Source organism: Eumetopias jubatus, unplaced genomic scaffold (assembly GCF_037043125.1).
Source record: "Eumetopias jubatus isolate StellerSeaLion01/CBP00866 unplaced genomic scaffold, mEumJub1_p1.0 scaffold_7, whole genome shotgun sequence".
Taxonomy (NCBI): domain Eukaryota; kingdom Metazoa; phylum Chordata; class Mammalia; order Carnivora; family Otariidae; genus Eumetopias; species Eumetopias jubatus.
In genome coordinates, this window is record NW_028274813.1 from 129,215,184 (window position 1) to 129,229,888 (window position 14,705).

Here is a 14,705-nt window from a genome sequence, read left to right on the forward strand (position 1 = left end):
GTATATGCAAAACTGTAATACAGAGAAATAATTTCCAGAAGAGATGTTCAGATAATTCCATTTGGAAGAATGCACGTATTTAGTATTTGCATCCTAGTTCTTATTTAGTAATGTAAATTTGTGATTTTATAACTTTCTGCTTCTTAGTATAGTGTCATGAGGATTAAATGCAAGTAACTTTTTAACCCCTTGCCAGCAGTAACTACTAAAGGGTTGGCTGTCCTGTCTTAACAAGCATTCAGGAAATGAACTCAGAAGTTGGATTTTAACAAAAGACTATGTCAGCTAGTTCAGTACTTTGCTTTGTGCAGAATCAGCAATATGTCCTGTGAATAATAGTACTCACTTGAAGGAAATAGCAGATGTCTTTCTCTTCTTCCTGATAAACTTCTGGAGTGGAGGAAGATTACGGCCTGTGTGTTTGCCTCTCCGTTTGGAGAGGAAGCAGTGATGGGTAGCAGTTAGTAACAGTGAGGCCAAACAAGTCAGGTGCACCTTTCCAGGGTTGTTGCTGGCCACCCAGGATGGAATGCTTGCTGTGAGCCAGCGACCATAAAAACTACCAGGGTGTGGAAAAGTGCATCTGGCCCCTTTTGGCAGACTGGTTTTTAGACATTAATGTGTTTACGTGCTCCATATGAGATCAGTGAAACATATTGTAGAAGTAAGTGTACTTTGCTTCTAGGAATATTGTAATGAATGAAAGTAGCCTGGAGGAAGGAGCAGGGTAGTGCAGTCTTGGCACTTCATTTGCTGCCATCATCAGGCAGCCCATCTAGTTAGTAAGGAAAGCCGACTCTTCTCCGCTGTATTCTTTGAAATTACTCTGTGGACTGTTCCAAAGCACAGTTCTTCATGATGGAAAATGAGTGAGTTAGCCCTCAGTCACTATTGTAGGCTTCTTGTTGGATACTTGGAATGATCAGTAAGTTGAGAAGAATGTCTTTGCAGGAGCAAGCTTATATGAGACCAAGTGGTATCTCATGGGACATTAGAGAAGTGGGCACAGGGCATTGATGTGTTCCCCGTATTTGATCTTCCTCAGGCTGGAGTGCATAGCACGCGATGCTGAGCTGGTGGATAAGTCCGTAGCAGATCTGAAACGCCTGGGGGAACTGATTCACAACAGCTGTGTGTCAGCAATGCAGGAGTATGAAGAACAGCTGAAGGAAAATGCCAGCGAGGGTAAGTTCTCCCAAACCCGGCACTTGTGGACTGGGAATTGTGCTGCTAAGGGGCTTTGTTTTTGAAGAATAGACTTCTATCCCATGCATCCCTAATCCTTTGAGGTGTGTATTCTGACCTGCCTTTATGTGAGCTCAGTGTTGTAAGATCCTCAGAGAACTCACAAACGAAGTTGATTTGCAGAAGGTGGAGAATGGAGAGTAATGAGCAACAAGAATGATTTCTTCTGATGTTGCTACAGAACCCTTAGATTGGTTTGAATGATGTGAAGACCCAAGGGGGCAAATCGAGTGGATACATCTGTATTTTGACTGCAAATGAGGACATTAGATCACAAGCATCACTAGGCATCTTGGATATACAAATATGGATTGTGTTAGGCAGACTTAAAGGATTTTAGGGAATTAGTTGGAATAAATAAAATATTGGGTGAATATTGTAAACATTTTTGTTACAGTGAGATTTTCATGGCACTAGAATTTGTTATAATTGGGCTGGACAAGTTATACCCTCACAATGGTCTCATTTGCAGAGGGGAATAACAGGGCCGGCCTCAGAGGATTTGGGTGATCCCTGGCTAATTCCATTCACAAGAAGTGCTTAGTGTGGTGTTCATTAATACCAGGAAAGAAGTATTTGCGCTTTCGATTTTCTTATTAATGGTATTATCGAAGGTAGTAGAATTTTAAAGTGTCTTAAATAGTCAAAACTTTCATTGGGTGTATTTTCCTTTTTTGTAAAAGAAATTGACGTGGTTTGGACATTGATTCGACTACATGCTTTTATATAGCACTCAGAATACAGCCAAGAGTCAACTTGAAGTTTACCGTGTTTTCATTTTTCATTGTAATTGTTGTGAATAAATTACACATTCACATGGTTCCAAATTGAAAAACCGGTATCCCTATTTCTTGTACCTTTCTAGAAATGAGAAAGTGCGTATTACAAAAAGTGAATAGAGTGTGTTTTTTCCCCTTATTACACAAATGCAGCAAGCACCCTCTTCTAGAAGCACCTTGCTGTTGCCATCTCACAATATATTTTGGAGATAGTTCCTCGTAACAGGCGCCTGCCTCCCACATCCCTCTTTTTTCGTTGTATGTTCTGGATCTGGCTGATTGCTTCCTCCTGCGATTGTGTAACTTGTTGCCCTTACCTGTATTTGCCATGAACTGGTGTTTAGTGTACTCTGGATCCAGGATGGCATTTCTAATTCAGATTCCGATTATTATTTTTTTAAGATTTTTCATTTGAGAGAGTGTGAGCACATGAGCAGGGGGAAGGGGGAGCAGGAGGAAGGGGGAGCAGGAGAGCGAGAAGCAGACTCCCCGCTGAGCAGGGAGCCTGATGCGAGACTTGATCCCAGGACCCTGAGCTGAAGGCAGACACTTAACCAATTGAGCCCCCAGGCGCCCCTATTGATAAATCTTTTCTTAAGTGGAAAGTTTTTGTTCCTAAAAGTGTTAACATGATTATGTATTTGTCCTATCCTACATTAGACGAGTTTCTAAACATCAGTGCCAATCTTACTGCTCAAAATACAGTTTTGTTCTGTTTTGTTTTTTGGTCTTTGGAATATATCCCACTAGCTCTGTGCAGTTAAAATACCGTGTTTTAAAATTATTAGAAGTTCTTTTCTCTGTGTAGTTAGGCCACCAACTTAATAGATAGTACAGTCTTTTTCATTTCATTTATTTTCAGTTTTTAGGGATTGCTTTTCTCATTTTGACTTAACTTTGAAACACTTGCATGGCCCGAAGTCAAAACTCTGAAACAAGGTACATTTGGAGAACCTTACTTGTGTGCCAGCAACACCCCCCCCCCCGGCCCCCACCCAAGTCCTGCTTTCTGCTCCTCTCATAGGTCACCATTTCTATTAATTTGGGGTTTATCTTTTCACTGTTTCTTTGAAAGGATTTCGGTGTGTGTGCCCCTCTTCTGTAGAAGATAGCATATACTATGTATTGTGTTTTGCACCTATGTATTTTCACGTGTGGAGATTACTCCCTATCGTGTAGAAATGCTCTTTCCTTTTGTAATTGCAGTGTTCCACCACTTAGGTGGATCTTCATTCAGACTTTATTGTTCCTGAATAATGAATATTTGGGTTGTTTTTAGTCTTTGGTTGTTATAAAGACAGCCGCAGTGAATTCGTAGTCTAATGGATATGCTGTTTTGTATCTCTATGAACGTGTCTTCTGGATAGATTTCTGGAAGTGGGACTGCTGGGTCCTGGGGAAGCATGACTTGGTTGGATTTTACCAAACTTTCCAGCAGTCTGGTACCATAATTTATATTGCCACCAGCAGTGGATACTGGTGCTTATTTACAAGCCTCACAAATAAGAGGGTATTGTCAAATGGTTGGTTTTTTTGCCACACTAATAGGTGCGAAATGGTATCTTGTTTTTCTTCTAATGAGTAAGGTTGTGAGTGTTTTCTAAGAGCCATTTGTGAACCACTCATTTTCTCTTCTGTCCATTTTCTTAATTTTTAGGATTTCTTTTTCTGATTAAAGTTGCTGGTTTTCTCCTATAGTTTGTGATTTGTCTTTTTACTTTGCTAATGGCATTTTAAGAAAACTTAGAAGAAATTTTTTAAATGTATCAGTCTTTTACCTTATTGTGTTTAGATTTTGAGTCAGTTAAAAACATTGCCTCTACGCCCAGTATAAACAGGAATTCACTGTGACTTTCTCCTCTTGTACCTGTGTGATTTCATTTACTTTTATATCTCTGATCCACTTGGAGTTTTTCCTGGTGTATCCAGTTTTATTTATTTTTCTGTATGGTTACTATATGTTTCAATGCCGTTAAAAATGGTTAGTCTTTTCCCCACTGCCTGATTTTTTTTTTTTTTTTTAAAGACATGCATAATCCTGTTAAGGGACATTTCAGCTATATAATCTCTTGCTTTAGTATTGTGGTAGATAATTTTGGATACACCCCATTTTGCACTGTGCTCTCCTAACCAGGCATTGAATGAGGGTATCTGTCTGCTTTTGGTCTCATCAACGTAATGTTTTCAAATTTTTGAATTTTTCAGCGTGATAGGTTAGAAATGGTATGTGTCTATATTATAATTTACATTTCTCTCATCAGGAGTGAGGTCAAGTATTTTTCAAATGTTTAGGAATCATTTGTTTTTCCTTCTCTGAATTGTCACTTTACCTTTGCCCGTATTTCTGTTGCAATCCTTTTGCTTTACAGATGAGGAAACTGAGACCAGAGAGGTCAATAACTAGAAGTGAGAGGGGAAAAGAGAAGGGAGGAAGGGGGACTTTGCACATTTCGGAATAAATCCCAGATTTCTGATTTTTAGGGAAGTGCCTCTCTCATTTTCACACATTCTGTTCCAGCTGTCTTCAGAATTGTTGGGAATACCATTTGCAAGTGAATTCTAGAGGATTACAGGAGAATATCTAAATATTTATGATTATAGCACCGTTTCATCAACTTGAATGTTAAAAAACCTTTTCTCAGGCTCTGAGCCATCTTCCCCTCACAGACAAGTGTCATTATCTTGTGCCATCATCTTGCCAACATCTGGCTAGAATTGACTGGGTTTCATTTTTAATTCTAGGATTATTTTAATTTGGCACTAGGGCTAAGGAAATCTTTCCATGACACCTCTTGTTCATCATTTCAAATGGTATTAACTTGATGTCCTATTTTTTTTTAGTAGAGAAAATCATCTTTAAAACACTTGAGTTTTCTTGAACTCTGTTAATAGGATAGTTAGAAAACAAAACAAAAAAAACTTCAGTATTACTACTAATCCTACAGAATCTTTTTTACTTTCAATTTTAGAACCAAAGTCTAAAATAGATAGGAAGATTAAAATAGAATTACAAACACCAGTGGATTAAAAAAAAATCCAAAATCTTAAAAAGCTTAATTGTTTAGAGATCATTTTATGAATGTTAATTGAGAAACTTTTTTGACTTTATGTTACATCTTTGAACTAAAAATAAGCCAGAGATATATATCAAGTGAGTAAGCGTTCAGGGTTTGCCGATAATGTTTACTGGGGAATTCCAGCAAGTTCTCACTTTTAACTGATAATGTGAAATTCGTATCCTTTAGGGAAAGGACCGGGGAAAAAAAGAGGCCCAACAATCAAAATATCGGGGGTCCAGGTTAATGTGAAATCCATTATACAACATGAGGAAGAGTTTGAGATGCTACATAAATCGATCCCTGTGGACCCTGAAGAAAAAAAAAAGTGAGTCTATTCGGTGCACATGCATGAGTGTTTGTGCTGTAAGAAAGAGTTGAAGTTCTAGTTGTGTGTTATGTAGTGTTTTCATTGTCTTTTGTGTAACGCATCAGGATACTTTGTCCATGTTCATTTGTGTTCATTTCCAAGTTCGAAAGGCCTCTCCTCTCATGTCTTCCTGTTTCTGAAATCCCTTTAGATACTGCTTAACATGTCGAGTGAAAGCTGCACATTTCGATGTAGAATGGGGAGTGGAGGATGATTCGCGACTCCTGCTGGGAATTTATGAACATGGCTATGGGAACTGGGAGCTAATTAAAACAGATCCAGAGCTTAAGTTAACTGACAAAGTAAGTAAATCTGTGATGCTGGAGATTTCCAGAAGATTTGTTACATACAATATTTTTATATCGATAACGTATTTTTAACTATTTTCTGGGGGGGGCGGGGGATCAAATCGGAAATCAGTACAGTAGTAACATTCCTGGGATTTCTTTGTTTTGGGGAATATCACCATCTTTAGTGGACTGTGGAACTGTTAGATGAAGATGATAGCCAGGTGAAATTTTGGGGAAATCACAGGAGAAATCTTAAAATTCTAATTCTTATACGTCCAATCTCATTGCAACAAATACCAGGGTAAGATTATTAACTATTAAGGATTCCTTGGCCTTAAATGTTGGCCTCTTGTTTAAAACTATATTTGAAGCTGTCGTGTTTCAGTTCTCCACACAAAGGAGCCATACCTTGGTATTTTTTGTAATGGAATTAAATATTGGCCGTACTTCTCCCACAAAATCGAGCCTCCCACCCTATCCGTTGTGAATCAGGCCACCAAGTAGTAAGGCCATGCTCAGAGCTGTAAGCAGGGAAAGCTGACTGGCTCAAATTTTAGTAGGATGCGCTCCATGTTGTGCTCCTGGCAGGGCTTTTCCTGGCACGTCAAACAATGCTCATCCCATGTGTGATGTTCTCAGAGGGTGACAGCACCCCGCCATAAGCACTGAGACCAAATCCAGTCTGGCCTGAGAGGTCCAGCTGGGGTAGCAGGGACGGATCATGTCCTGGCATAGCTCAGTGCTCTCCGGCAATGCTCTAAGAAGCATTTTCAATCTAAAACGAAGCTTTAACCTAGCTCCAGGGATTCCCTGCTCCTGGAAGGAGGAAATCCACGACGGCTGGGATGCTCTAGCAGATGAAGCCAACAAGCCCCTCCTACCTGAGTTGTTCTACCCTGTTAACAGCACAGGTAGGAGCCAGTGGGAGAGCTGGATTTCTCCATCCCATTTTGTAAAACGAGAACGGCTCATAAGGGATTTTCAGTGACTGGGAGCCATGGACATGAGATAGGATCTGAGGCTTTATCTGTATTTTGGGTGGTTGGGGAGGGAAAGGACTGCTCAGTTCTTTGTTGTCTCTGTGTATCCTGATCCACTAACCGGGACATGGGTGGTGGCGGGTGCTTTTCTTCCTTTCCTGTTGAAGATTCTGCCTGTGGAGACAGATAAAAAACCTCAGGGGAAGCAGCTGCAGACCCGAGCGGACTACTTGCTGAAGCTGCTCAGGAAGAGTCTGGAGAAGAAGGGGGCCGTGACGGGTGGGGAAGAGGTGAGTGCGGCTGCCAGCTGGGCATCCTTCAGAGGGCCGAGGCTCCAACCCTGCAGAGTTAGGGAGGAAAAGGGCTGCCTGCCCGCTCCAGGCACTGCACAGAATGGTACCTTCCCACAGTCAGGTGTTGCTTTTGAGGTTCCACTCATGATGGTTTGGTTGGTGATAAGAGAAATGTTCATTTGATAATTGGCAACTTTCTTAGATGCCTATTCTCCTCCAGTTTTGCCTCAAAATAGTCCTCACCTCTGCACGTGCCATTGGTCCAGACATATGTTGCTGTTTCTTTATGCTGCTTCCTCAGTTTTGGAATATAGTTGTGGTTACTGTATGAATACCACCAGGTTTACCTGGTACAGCTGACTCTGGGCTGCTTGTAACGATGGGTCCCAGAGGTAAAGTATGGATAGTTAGAATCTACAGTTAATTCAGAAACTGACCTTCAGTTACGACTGCCTTACTTACTCAGTACAGAATACTAGCGAAGTTGCTAATGAACTCATCTGAACTTTATCTGCTTTTATTTTCCCAATTTTTCATTTCAAAGTCAGGCCTAGAAGTGGGAATCACAGTGAGATGTTACATCTGGTACTAGCTCTTTGTTGGGTGCGTGTTCCTAGTGCTCTTAGAGCTCTACCATTTGCATTAATTTCCCTATATTATAAACAAAATGAATTCTAGGGGAGAAAAATCACTATAATCCTATACCTTGTCCTTTTTCATGTAATAGTGTCATAAGTAGTGTCATTCTCCAGATAACACGCGCATGAACTACACGTTAGGTTCTGGAGGGAGGGATTTAGATCATGTTTATACTTGTTTTAGATTTCTGTATCATATTAGAGTGGATTGAGAACATTTTATCCTTTACCTTAATTTTTAGGTAGACCATACATCTGGATTTTTTAATGTTACTCTTAGGTCTTATATATTTATTTGTGTCTTTGTGCATAAAAGTACTTTTCCTTTTTTTGAATTCTGTCTTCAGCATGAATTTTGAACACAAATCAATAGATTCAAGGACATGGATGCTTTTATGTGGTGTAGGGACATGTACAGGGCCTACATTACTGTTTCCCTTTTTCTCTCCGGGGTAAAATTGGTTGCACTCCTTTGAATTGCCTCTGAATTTTCTCGTTTGAGTTACGTGGCCGTTACTGGTCTGAAGAGCCATAAGGTTTTTTGGTCGTGCTTCTTGAGATTTGTGGTTTTACCATTTTCTCTCCTTTCCAGGCCAAATTAAAGAAGAGGAAGCCTCGAGTAAAGAAGGAAAACAAAGAACCCAGGCTGAAAGATGAGCATGGGGTTGAATTTTCATCTCCTAGACACTCAGACAATCCGTCGGAAGAGGGAGAAGTGAAGGTATGCGGTTGGATTTCACTAGAGGGTTGTCATTTAGCCTGTATTTATCGTGCCAGCTGGTGTAAAACCATTCAAATGTGTTTGGTGTACATGCAGAGTCAATAAAGTGGAAACAGAATAGATATGTCTCTGTTTACTATGTGAGAGAGCGATTTGTTCATTTAAGCCAGCCGTCACAGATTCATAGGTACTGGAAGTCAGTGAAGGGGGAACCATGCGAGGTGTAATGATAAATGGCCTGTGACACCCAGCCTTGTGATTGAAAAAGGTAGGGAGTGGTGGTGGGGACTGCGGCTCACCAGGGGCCTCATGCCTGTGCAGTTGAGTTCACCGTGGGCCAACAGAATACATCTGTGGGTCAGATTTGGCCCAGGGCCTGCCAGTTTGTGACCTCTTGTTTGAGTAAAGTGAAAAATTGGTAGCATTCAGTGTGTTTTTTCAGTGAGTGATAGCTTTATGGGATTTTATGTCGTTGCCCTTCGAGTGTGATTGTACTTTGAGATTAGCTCCAAGAGGATCAGCAGTGGGGACAGAAACTGCATGAATTTGTCATGCACACATAAATTCAAAAAGTAGTAGCAACGTGACAATTGTTAGGTGGCAGATTTATATTATCTCTGGTCCTCAGTTCTTTCCATCTGTGAAATGGGGATGATAATGCTTATGGTTGAAGGGTTGCTATGGGAATTAGAGGATGTGAGTTGCAGAGCGTCTGTTTCTACCGGCTGACCTGGTTATTACCAGAGAGCTTAGAATCGTAGGGGCAAGTGCTTTGGGCTGTGTACTTGAAAACAAGCTTCTACGTGTAGATGCAGGTATGAGCCACTGTGGACAGTGCTTCTCTCCCCAGAAAGTCGATGAGTAGATCTAAAGTTGGTGGCAAAAGCTCACAGTCCTGTTTGTTTTCTAGGATGACGGCTTAGAAAAAAGTCCAATGAAAAAGAAACAGAAGAAGAAAGAGAACAAGGAGAACAAGGAGAAACAAACGAGTTCCAGGAAAGACAAAGAAGGGGACAAGGAAAGGAAGAAGTCAAAAGAGAAGAAAGAGAAGGTATCTGTGTCCTTCTGCTTACCAAGATGCCCACAGCCTCTGAAGTTTCTTCTAGGACTTAGAGAATGGGGCTTGAGCGCCCTGAAATAATCGCCTCTTTAAGGGTACATCCAGGAAGGAAGGATGGGGCGGTCAGAGGGATGCCTGCACCTCTTCTTACAGAGAGGGGAACGTGCAGTTGTGGGGTATTTTTTTTTTTTTAAATAAAGGTCTTTAGTTGATCTCTTACTACGTATTTCAGAGGGGAAGTTTTGATGAGATAGGACAGGCGAGAGAAAGCTGCATTTACAGGTAATGATGTGAAATGTGTCCATCCCCATATTCATGGTAGAAGAGTACAATCCATAGATGAATTTGAGTATTTGAAAAGTTTAGGAGTCAACCCAAATATATCAAGAGAAGCTTTTGGAGTAGAAATGGATAAAAAGCCCTGCTATTAAATAATCTTCACTTTGGGACTTTTGTGAGGTTAATTCCAAACCACAGATTCTGATAGAATGTAGCACGTATGCTTGCTGGCTTCTGATGAAATTATTTTGCCATTAACCCTTAATCATTAAAACATACAAACAAGTAATTGCTGTAATTCCACCATCCAGTGATAATCTCTAGTAAATTTCTTGATCTTGGGAATTTTTGTCTTATACGTATAAGTACAAAATGAAGATCAAATCAGATTCTTTGAGTAGCCCTTTCTCCCCCCGAAGCAGTACATCAGAAACAACTTTCCCAATGAATAAGTGTTAAAATCACTTTAAATAGATAAAGAAGATTCTCTTTGATTATAACATCTTGGAAGCAACGTAGACTTCCCATATTGAAGTCACTTTCATATTTCTTATGTTAGGAAACTTGCTATGCCAGATACCTTTCCATTTCTGCTCCCACAGAGAGATACTTTTTTTTAAGGGAAATATTTCCAAAATAAAAGCACAGAGAACCTTTTACCAAGCATCTACTCGTCTACCACCCCAGATAGAACTATGGCCAACATTTTTTCACATTTACTCTAAGTGCCTTTTGTTGGGCTGGTGTATTTTGTGTTTTGTGCACATCTTACCAACACTGTTGAAGCGCCCCCCATCCCCCAAATTCCTCTTTCATGATTTCATTACTCTGCCTCTCTCCTTTTTCCCCCCATGGTTTGAGACCTTTCCTATCCATGTTTTTGTACTTCTTCTATATATTACACAGTCGTAAACAAAGTAGAGTATTTTTTTAAATGTTCATACACAAAGTCACCTCCATCCTTCTGCATCCTTTCATGGATAAATGAGATTTATTCATGTGGGGTCATGTACATTTCAGTCATTTACAGCACTGTAGTCAATACAGATTCTTAGGTCAAAGTGTACGATTATAAGCTGTTAATAAAAGTTGCTACATCATACTGTACAAGAGCTCTGCCAGTTTATTATAATCTCCACCTGTTGATGTTTTTGTGCATTTTATGGATGAGGGGATAGAAGCCAAAACAGCATTGTCCTGAAGCTGAAGTTATAATTGGGTGCGTTTGGAGACAGAAATGGAAGTGATGTACAATTAAGCCATTCATTAATCACGTAGATTTGATTACATGATGTTTCAGAAGACTTTATCTTTTTTGTAAACTGAGCCTGTCATATTTGCCCTGGAGTGATGTGACAGGGAAGATGTCCATCTTGCGAGGCAGGATTGCACAAATGACAATGATTCCTTGTAACTCTTTTTTAAAAGCCTAAAGGTGGTGATGCCAAATCTTCAAGTAAATCAAAGCGATCTCAGGGTCCTGTCCATATTACAGCAGGAAGTGAGCCTGTCCCTATTGGAGAGGATGAGGAGGATGATCTGGACCAGGAAACGTTCAGCATAGTAAGTCTTGAAATTGTGGGGTGCTGGTGTGTGCAGCCACAGTGCTTGCCTTCCCCAGGTCCCGCCACACAGCCTCAGCCGGCCTGAGCATCAGTATGTTACCTTAGAACACATGCTTCTACTATCTGAAGACCTTTTGCTCTGGAATAGGCAGGCAGGAAGAGATTTTCTTACTCTCTAGTGAGAAAGAATTTTGGGGAATCGATTTTCTGTCTTGTGCTCCTAGGCAGAAAGGCTGTGGGAGTTGGGGGGGGGGGATGGTGGGTGGCTCAGTTGGTTAAGCGTCACACTCTTGCTTTTGGTTCAGGTTGTGATCTCAGGGTTGTGGGATGGAGCCCCGTGTTGGTCTCTCTCCCTCTCTCCCTCAGCCCCATGCCTGCATGTGCTCTCTCCCTCTCTCCCTCAAATAAATAAATAAAATCTTTAAAAAAAGGGAAAGGCTGCAGGGGCCCTTAGAGGCATTTGGGAAACAGAAGTGTTCACTGAGCTAACATTTATTGAGTACTTTCTGTGTGTCAACCCTGAATTTACCTACCATGTTGCAAAGAGAGTTGGTTCTGTCGCTGTAGACTTCACATTTGAGTAAGGGAGACAGGTAGCCACACGGATCGTGCTCATGCTACTCTGATGGGCTGTGGGGGATCTTTAGCAGATGCTCTGAAGATCCTGGAGAAGGGGATTTGACCCAGGCAGGGGCTATTGGGAAGGCATGTTTAAGGAGGCTATGTTTGAATTGGGTTCTGAAGGAAGAGGGAAAGGTCACAAGAGATGAGGGGAGGGAAGAACATGTCAAGGCAAGGCAGCAGCATGCACAAAGACCCTGTGGCAGGACCACCTGTGGTGCAACGAGTAGGTCACAGAAGGCCACCGTGGCTGGCGTGGTGAGAACCAGGGGACAGCATGACATGAGACAAGGCCAGGGTCCTGGCTGAGTGAGTGAGAGCAGTGGTGAGCGTGAACGTGGTGTGTCTTCCCTGCTCCCATACTGCAGTGCTCAGGGCTAAGACATGTCCGGGACATGGTCTCTTTCCTCATACGGGACAGGGAATGTGATGGGGGAGGGGAGTGCATGGACCAGCTGGAGCGGGAATGGAAACAGGCCAGCCCCTCAGTAGAGCTGCATGGTCTTCATTGTGCCGCTCTCTGTGATTCCTCCCACCTCTTCTGCCCAGCCTTCCATAAATCGCAGCTCCCTTGATCAGTTAATTCAGTCTCAAAGAGAACCTCATCTTCCAGATCTCAAAATACTCCTGCTGTGTGGCAGTGAAGGATAGAATACTGACCTCATTCTGTAAGGTAGTCTTCTCTCTCATTGCTCCTTTCTCTGTGTTCTCAAAAATCTGTGTACATACATGCATATATATATATATATTTTTTTTTTTTTTCTTTGCATTTACCTCATTTTTCTTAATTCTCTGGACTGTTCTGTCCTCAGCTATCTGACGGCAAGTAGTGGTTCTTATGTAAAGTACATTTAGGTGTTAGAAGTATTTTTAAAGAAAAAGGGATATCAATAAATATATAAACTGACTAAATGAATAAATTCATTGTACAACCAGCCGTCTGATCTGATCTGTTCTGGTTTTTCCTTAGTCCACTATTTATAAGAGAAAATGCTAACCTAATGCTTCTAATAATAACTATTTATTTTTAAAAATGCTTTCACATATTGTCTATTTTTGCCATGTTTTAATATGAAATTTTTAAAAAATGTAGAAAAATTTAAGAAATATAATAGACATTGATAACAGGTACCACGAAGCATTGTTAAATGTGAGTTTTTAAGACTCAGTAAAGTTGAGGCCCCTGGTGTTTCTCACTCTAAACCCACGCTTTGGGGCGCCTGGGTGGCTCAGTCGTTAAGCATCTGCCTTCGGCTTGGGTCATGATCCCAGGGGCCTGGGATCGAGCCCCTGCGTCGGGCTCCCTAGCTGTGCGGGAAGCCTGCTTCTCCCTCTCCTCCCCATTCTTGTGCTTTGTCTCTGGCTGGCTGTCTCTCTGTCAAATAAATAAAAATCTAAAAATAAATAAATAAATAAACCCACACTTTTCCTTTCTTACCTCCCCATAAGTAAGGGTAGTTTTAGATCCAGTTACTGTTCTTGCGCTTGGTTTTAGCATTTTACGACTTCTGTTTGTCTGTAAAGACAGTAACGACACATAAACAGCCAGGCACTGTTTGTGCATTTTTGTGTTTTTTTCTCCACAACAATCCTGTGGGGTAGGTAATTCTCTCCTGGCTGGCTTACTCAGCATGACTCTTGATCTTGGGGTTGTGAGTTTGAGCCCCACGTTGGGTGTGTAGATTACTTAAAAGTAAAATATTTAGGGGCGCCTGGGTGGCTCAGTCGGTTAAGCGTCTGACTCTTGGTTTCGGCTCAGGTCATGATCTCAGGGTTGTGATATCGAGCCCCAAGTTGGGCTCCCTGCTCAGCGGGGAGTCTGCTTAAGGTTGTCTCTCTCCCTGCCCCTCTCCTCCAGCTCTCCCACTCACACTCTTTCTCTCTCAAGAAATAAGTAAATAAAAACAAAATCTTAAAAAAAAAAATAAAATGAAGAGAGTCACAGAAGTTGTGTGTTAACATAGTTAAGATGGTAGGGCAAAAGTTTGACCCAGATAGTGCGCCTGGGTTCTTAACCCTTCTGGACAGCCTCTCGTATGTCTACACAGCATACAGTATTGCTTTCCATGTTTAAAAACTTCATAAAAATGCCATACTGTGTATATCCTGTAACTTGATTTTCCTCCCGCAGCATCTCTATTTTTGAGGTTTGTCCATGTTGGTAATTTAAACTGTTTCAGGGGTGCCTGGCTGGCCCACTTGGTAGAGCATGCGACTCTTGATCTCGGGGTTGCGAGTTTAAGCCTCAAACTGGGCACAGAGCTTACTTAAAAATTAAAAAAAATCCAAAACCTGTTTCATAGTATTTTATATCCTGACTTCCATAATTCATTGCTTCTCCTGTAGTTGAACCTTGGGGCTTTCCAAAGGTTAATTACCAAAAATGGTAGCAGAAGTCTTGAAAGTATTTTCATTGACCCATGTGTAAGCACTTCTTTAGAGTAGTGCTTGCGCAGAGCTCTAGGTCTTTCCTTGGGCACGCACGTCGACCATGTCACTAGGTACTGTCGAATTACCCCCTCCAGCTATGGTGGAGGTTTATACACTCCTAGCAGGGAATTGGAGTTCCGATCGCTTCCCAGTCTCAGAAGCACTTGGTTAGTTCTGACTTCTCAATTTTTGCCAGTCTAAGGGGTATGAAATATTGATCAGTGGTGTATTGAACGTTTGTTTTCGTATCTGTTAGGCATTCATGTTTCCAGTGGACTGTCTGTTGTATTCTTTGCCTATTTTGGGGTAATTTGGTTTTACCTTTTCTCTAGCAGTCCTTTATACATTCATGATATTGATCTCTTTCTTACCTATTAC

At 41.3% G+C, this 14,705-nt stretch overlaps 1 protein-coding gene across 5 annotated transcripts in view; it reads left to right on the forward strand.

Moving 5' to 3' along the window:
• The window catches only part of CHD2 (chromodomain helicase DNA binding protein 2), a 134,601-nt gene that overhangs the window by 101,334 nt on the left and 18,562 nt on the right, over positions 1 to 14,705 (forward strand). For all 5 annotated transcript variants that reach the window (XM_088024952.1, XM_028122121.2, XM_028122120.2 and 2 more), the window contains 7 exons: positions 1,046 to 1,185; positions 5,270 to 5,408; positions 5,602 to 5,752; positions 6,888 to 7,010; positions 8,244 to 8,372; positions 9,283 to 9,423; positions 11,140 to 11,274. In XM_088024952.1, coding sequence (XP_087881078.1) covers positions 1,046 to 1,185; positions 5,270 to 5,408; positions 5,602 to 5,752; positions 6,888 to 7,010; positions 8,244 to 8,372; positions 9,283 to 9,423; positions 11,140 to 11,274 — 958 coding nt within the window. The remainder of the gene's footprint in view (positions 1 to 1,045; positions 1,186 to 5,269; positions 5,409 to 5,601; positions 5,753 to 6,887; positions 7,011 to 8,243; positions 8,373 to 9,282; positions 9,424 to 11,139; positions 11,275 to 14,705) is intronic.